A 6,848-nucleotide genomic window follows, 5' to 3' on the forward strand; every position below is an offset into this window, starting at 1 on the left:
AGGCTGTCGGAGGCCGAGCTTGTGGCCATGGAGAGTAGCCCTGGGGCGGGAGGCACTGGCAGACCGTGGATCTGGGCCTGCAGTTCTAGCTCCTGCAAAAAGTAGGGGTTAATACAAGAAAGACAGGTTCAGTCTCTCAGAGGCAGAGTGTACCAATTAGCAAGGCAGGCTGCATAGCTTCCAGTTCAGCTCCTGCCACTCACTAGTTTTGGAACTTTATGCAAGTAGCTTAAACTCTCTGAGCCTCAGTCTATTAAATGAGTAGAACCATAATATGGGTGTTGTTCAGTGCTGGGTGTGGTGGTGAATGATTTTTATAATCCCAGTACTGGGGAGGCTGAGGCAGGATCACCATGAGTTCTAGGTCATCCTGAGCTACATAGTTGAGTTCAAGGCTAGCTTGAGCTACACAGACTCTATCATTCATAAATAAATAAATGTATTCTTTTTTTTGGAGAACCAGGGCTTGAACCCAGGCCCTTGCAATAAATGTATTCTAAGAATGAAACAAGTTAGCTCTTGTCACAAGATACACACTATGTACTCATACTATCTATATAGTCACTGATATTATTAAAGTTAAGACAATTATTTATATATAATCACCATCACCATCACGTGAATTAAAGGCTGAGGGATACCAAGCATGTTGAGAGGCCCTGTCATCCTTAGAGGCCTTGTTACCCTTGCTACCATTCCCTCCTTCCAGACCTGAATCCGGAGCTGCAGGCTTCGGTTGGCTTGCTCCAGAGATCTCTGCCGGCTCCCCAGATCCTTGGAGCGCTACTGCTCCTTCTGCAACTTTCGGATATAATCCACAGAGGCCTTCAGGATGGTGCCCTTGTTCCAGCGCATCTCCCTGAAGGGCCGAGGGAAGATGAAAGTGCTGCATGTGCAGTCTCTTGGGAGCTGATGGGGGATTGCACCAAGCAGACTGGAGCACCCTACCATGTACTCGGGGTTACACCAAAGGGATGGAATGATCAGGCAAAGCCCTCTGCTTGTAACCTTCCACTGGTGACCATCACATCTAAAACCTGACCTCTCCTACCTTTTCTTATACCCATGTCCCTCTGATTCGTCTCACTACAGCCATATTAGTTTCATATTGCTACTTTTTTTTCAGAAGGTCGTCTCTCCATGCAGTTCAGACTGGCCTTAAACTTACTATGTAAGCCCAGGCTGATCTCAAACTGGTGATTCTCCTGCCTCAGCTTCCCAAGTGCTAGGATTATAGGTGTGTGTCATCACACCTGGCTTCATATTGTTTTTTTAAAAAAATCTATTTATTTATTTATTTTGTGTGTGTGGCCTGCTCAGCCCATGGGGGCGGGGGCTGGCTGGCATGTGGTGCTGGGGGATTGAACCGCGGTCCCTGTACTTTGATTGGCTTAGTTTGTTCTAAGTAGGTGCTTTAGACCACTGAGCCATCTCACCAGCCCCTCATATTGCTTTTATAACATGGAAAATCATTCCCATCTCAATGCCCCTTTACTTGCTATGTATTTTTTTTTTTTGGTGGAACCAGGGATAGAACTCAGGCCCTTGCGCTTGCCAGGGAAGCGCTTATTCCACTGAGCCATCTCCTCGGCCCCACTTGCTATGTCTCCTGTCCAAAATACTCCACCAGACAACCATGTGATTCCTGGTGGTCAACCTAGGTTCTCCCCCAACTCTCGGTGCTAGCCATCACCAGGGCTTCACACATGCTAAGCAAGTGCTCTACTACTTAGCTTAACTCCCAACCCCATCCTTGGGCTCTTTATTGTTTCCTTGTCCTGTGAGGCTTGCTCTGTTCCACCCTCTGTACCCTAAATTGTCACCCTCCCTAATGCCCCCATCTCTCATTCTTTATTCTTCCTTTTTTTTTTTTTTGGCGGAACCGGGGATTGAACTCAGGCCCTTGTGCTTGCCAGGGAAGCGCTTTTTCCACTGAGCCGTCTCCCGGCCCCCCCTCTTATTCTTAACACTCAGGACAGATTTTCTAAACTTCACTTATTTATCTTGTTAACTGTTTGCCTCCTTTAAAGCATCAGTTTCATGAAGTCAAGGGACTTTTCTCTCGTTCCCTCTAGTACCCCTCAGGGGCTTGCTTGGTGCCTGGCCCAAAGCTGAAACTCCACGCAGAGCTCCAGAACAAATAAAGGAATAAATAGGAAACTAGATGCACGCGTCCTATAGGAAGTGGACAGGTGCTTGCTTTGGCAGCACATATTTTTTTTTGTTTGTTTGTTTTTGTTTTCCGCAGAACCAGGGAATGAACTCAGGCCCTTGAGCTTGCCAGGGAAACACTTATTCTACTGAGCCATCTCCCCGGCTCCATATACTAAAGTTGAAGGCAGATGGGCCATGCAAACCATGTCATGCACTTAAAATCTGAGCGAGGGACATGGTGAGTGGCTGCAACCCCTCTCAATCTGAGAAGGACCAGAGGACAACTGCTGCTTGGGTGAGGTGGTCTGGTGGACCTGAGGGGCAGCTGCTATGGCACAGGTCACCCACCCTTCCCACTGGTCTTCAGCCCCCAGCCCCTGACTCACGGGTCATTGGACTTGGGGATGAGGGTGCCAAGCTCCTTGATCCTATCGTTTATGTTGAATCGCCTGCGACGCTCAACTTTGAAGCAAGGGGAGAAAGAGAAAACAGGAAATAGTTGTCAAAAGTTGAAGAGAAAAACTGGGGTGCTGTAGCTGTTACGGGGAGGTCCCTACAAAGGGAGGCCCAGAACACAGGAACACAAAGGGCTGGTCAACACACGGGTGAGTGCACTCGCGCTGGGGCTTACTCAGGTTGTGATTGTCTTTCTTCTGCCGCTCCTTCAAAAGGGCTTTTGCCTCGGTTTCTGAAAGAAAGTGGGGGTGTTCAGTGCTGCTGACCCAAGGAGGGCAGCATAGGTGCACGTGTGGAGGGGGAGGGGAAAGACTGCATTTCTTTTTTTGGTAAAACTGGGAATTGAACCCAGGGCCTTCTCACTACATCCCCAGTCCATTTTTTTTGAGACAGGGCCTCGCTAAGTCACTAAGTTGCCCAGGCTGGGCCTGAACTTGTCATCCTCCTACTTTCTACAGTTTTTTTTTTGCGGAACTGGGGATTGAACTCAGGTCCTTGCACTTGCCAGGCAAGTGCTTATTCCACTGAACTATCTCCCCAGCTCCCCTAAAGTTTTTGTTTTGTTTTTTTAAAGAGATGGGATATTGCTGTACTGCTTAGACCAGCCCTGAATCCTTGGGTTTAAGTGATCCTCCTGCCTCAGCCTCTCAAGTAGCCGGAATTACATGTGTACATCATGGTACTGGGTTGAAGTAGGTTTTAAATTTTTATTTAAATTATATTATTACTATTATTGAGATTGAACCCAGGGCCTTTGCACTTAGCTATGTTGGGCTTGACCTGCAATCCTCCTGCCTCAGTCTCACAAGTGCTGAAACTACAGGTGTGTACTGCCACACTTGGCTAGCAGTGACTTTAACAAAAACAAAGCTGTCCTACTGTTTGTGAAGCCATAAGCCATATGGATAAAGAGGGGGAGACAGTTCATTCCTTTTTCTTTCTTTGCAATGCGGGGGATTGAATCCAGGGTCTTGAACATGCTAACTAGGTGCTCTACCACTGAGCTACACCCTGAATCCATTTGCTTTTTTCCAGACAAGCTCTATGTAGTTCAGGCTGGCCTTGAACTCACTATGTAGCCCAGGCTTGCCTCAAACTTGCAGGGATCCTCGTGCCTATGCCTCCCAAGTGCTGGAATTATAGGTGTGTGCCACCATGCCCAGATGCCCAGCCCACTTCTAAAATGCTCAAACCCCTTTCCCCAGAATCAGGTCCATCCCCTGACCTGGCAGGAATAGGGCTTAGCCAAAGATACAGGGTGCGGGCATGGAATCAAGACCCTAGCACTTACCAGAGATTTCCCGTTTGATGTTGGGCAGCTCGGCTGGGCAGGAGTTGCTGACAGTGATGGCTGATGTGGCCACACCCTGACTACTGTACACATCAAGCAGGTTCCCTGACACAGGCAGCTGGGGGCAGTGAGGGCACAGAAACAATGGTTGGGAACAGGTCCTAAGCTTAGTCTCTCTTTAGAAACTAAAGGCTCCTGACCCTCCTCCACACACCCTCCAAAATCGGGGCCCCCTGACACAAAGAATGTTTGATCCCTAAGAACCCTTCCTTTTCCTTTCTTCCCTTTTTGCAGTACTGGGGACTGAACCCAGGGCCTTCACATTAAGCTACACTGTCACTCCTTTTTACAAAATTTTCTCTTTTTGAGACAGGGTCTTACTATGTAGCTCAGGCTGGGTTTTAATCACTGCGATCTTCCTGCATCAGCCTCCTAATTCCTGGGATTAGAGGTTTTGTTTTGTTGTTTTAAAAATTTAAGATAGGGTATAGAAAGTCATGAAAGTGTTCAGGCTGGGTTCAAACTTTTGATCCTTCTGCTTCAGGCTCCCAGAGTGCTGGGATTACAGGCATGTGCCACTACACCCAGCTTCCTTTTCCTTTAAAGGCAATTTTAGGTGACAACCCAATGTGGGAACAGACCAAAGTGGACCTTGACTTCTTGGCCTGGGGACCTAACTCTGCCTGATATGCCCATCAGCCTGTCCAGGTCCTCAGATCTCTTGGTAGCCTCTGAAGCTCCTCCCCCAAAGCCCAGGGCTGGCTCTGAGGGGAAATGCTATAAGACCACCATTCTCAAGTTTTTGGCCCCTGATGTGACATTCCAGTCTATTATATTAGCTCCTCCCAGCACAACATTCTGATCCAAAATTCTTGGAATACTCCAACCGAATCTTCTCAGAGCTTGATAAATTGTCATGGCAACATTCCATCCAAAATCTGGCCTTCTAGAGATTTCTAACCTAATCTCCAGTCTTTCATGGTGATTGAGTCCTACTACCACGTGGACCTCATCTCCTGCTGCCACATACCATGATCCTGACTCCAGTACGTTTCTGCACATTCTGATCTCTCAGGATTTCTTGTTGAACTATTTAATAATTAGCTGTCCCTTCACATTGGCTTAAATGTTTTTCCCTGCTTCACACTATCCTGGCTATCGTCTATTTTCTTTTTTTTGGCAGAACCAGGGATTGAACTCAGGCCCTTGTGCTTGCCAGGCAAGCGCTTATTCTACTGGGCTATCTCCCCGACCCCTATCCTGGCTATATTCTAGCATAACACACTAGTTAAGTATAGCCAAGTCTCACTTTTCAATAAGCTGCTATGTCTTGAAACCTGCTCTGATCTGCAGACTCTAATAGAAAATCCCGCTCTCCAATCTCTGGCTGTGTTGTGTCCACAGCAATGAAGAGTTCTGATAAATTGGCATCATTTTTTGTTTAGTATTGTATAGTGCTGTGATGCTAGGCAAACTGTACCACTCAGTTACATCCCCAGCCCCAAACAGGTACCTGTTTTGTTGTAGTTCTAGGGACTGAACCCAGGGCCTTTGCACTGAGCTATATACCGTTATTTTTTTTTTAACATTCTAACTTTTGAAATGGGATCTTGGTAAGTCCCTAAATTCCTTGGGATAGCCTCAAACTTCTTGCCATTCTTGCTGGGCATGTTGGTACATGCCTATAATTCAGTATTTGGGAGACTGAGGCAGGCGGATCACTGTGAATTCGAGGTCAGCCTGGTCTACCTAGTGAGTTCAAGGCTAGCCCGAACTACATAGTGAGACCCTGTCTCAAAAAACCAAAACAAAAGGAAAAAAAAAGAATCCTTGCCATCTTCCTATCTCAGCCTCCCACAGTCCTGGGATTATAGACATGTGCCACCACACCAGCTCCACACCTTTTTGTTTTAAGATAGGCTCTTGTTAACTTCTCAGGGTGGCCTCTTTTGAACTTGCAATCCTCCTGTCTTGGCCTCTGGAGTAGCAATGATTACAGATGTGTACCACCATGCCTGCTTCAATCCTCTTGGCAAGGGGGGAGGGTAAAAGCAAAGCTATAACTATTGATGTGTTGCAAAGCAAGTTATAAGTGTCTTAAAATATTCCAGAATCAGAATGTTATGGTGGCACATGCCTGTAATACCAGTACCTGGTAGACTGAAGCAGGAGGATCACCACAGGTTTGAGGCCAGCCTGGGGCCGGGGAGATGGCTCAGTAGAATAAGCGCTTGCCTGGCAAGTGCAGGGTCCTGAGTTCAATCCCCGGTACCGCAAAAAAAAAAAAAAAAGGCCAGCCTGAGTTACACAGTGACTTTAAAAGCCAGGCTGGACTACATAGTGAGAGCCTGTCTCAAAATAAAAAGCTATAATGGTATAGCTCTTGCTCTAAGAAGTTTTATCTTCTCTTTTCAAAAATCTAATCTCTCAGCCTAGTTCACTTCAAAAGACTTGCTACATTTCAGTCATTACAAATTTAACCACTTGTCACACTTGCTTTCATGTTTTGAGCCTTTTGGTATGTCTGTCACTACACGGTCTGGGTATGGCCCAATGACCTGTTTGTCGGGACAAATTGTTATGACTCCCATGTCTTAGTACTACTCACTGCAAAGCCTAAACACTCTGATATGAGCTAATACTTCCACTGACTTCCTAGCCCATATATCAGTCTGCATGGGCCACCTCTCAATGCAGTAGGGCATGAAGTGCTGGGTAACGGCAAGCTTCACTCATCACCTGGCTTCCCTCTCTGTATCAGTGCTAGGGTCTCAGCCAGCTAGCACAGGTGTAGTCTTAGTGACGGAAGGATGCCCTTGCTTTCAGTCCAACCTCCCATCTCTGGGCCTCACCGTGCTGGGGAGCTGCAGCCCTGTGGTGCCTCCAGGCAGATAGCTGAGCATCTCATCATTGTAACTGGACTCCAGACTGATGATCTCATCAATGA

The 6,848-nt window shown here is 47.1% G+C and overlaps 1 protein-coding gene across 1 annotated transcript in view; it reads right to left on the reverse strand.

The window, feature by feature from the left end:
* Tfe3 (transcription factor binding to IGHM enhancer 3) overlaps positions 1-6,848 on the reverse strand; it is a 25,444-nt gene that overhangs the window by 12,816 nt on the left and 5,780 nt on the right. The window contains 6 exon segments of the mRNA XM_023717814.1: positions 5-92; positions 712-859; positions 2,541-2,616; positions 2,786-2,842; positions 3,902-4,019; positions 6,754-6,837. Coding sequence (XP_023573582.1) covers positions 5-92; positions 712-859; positions 2,541-2,616; positions 2,786-2,842; positions 3,902-4,019; positions 6,754-6,837 — 571 coding nt within the window.

The sequence above is a fragment of the Octodon degus genome, unplaced genomic scaffold (genome assembly GCF_000260255.1).
Source record: "Octodon degus isolate 3935 unplaced genomic scaffold, OctDeg1.0 scaffold00055, whole genome shotgun sequence".
NCBI classification, from domain to species: domain Eukaryota; kingdom Metazoa; phylum Chordata; class Mammalia; order Rodentia; family Octodontidae; genus Octodon; species Octodon degus.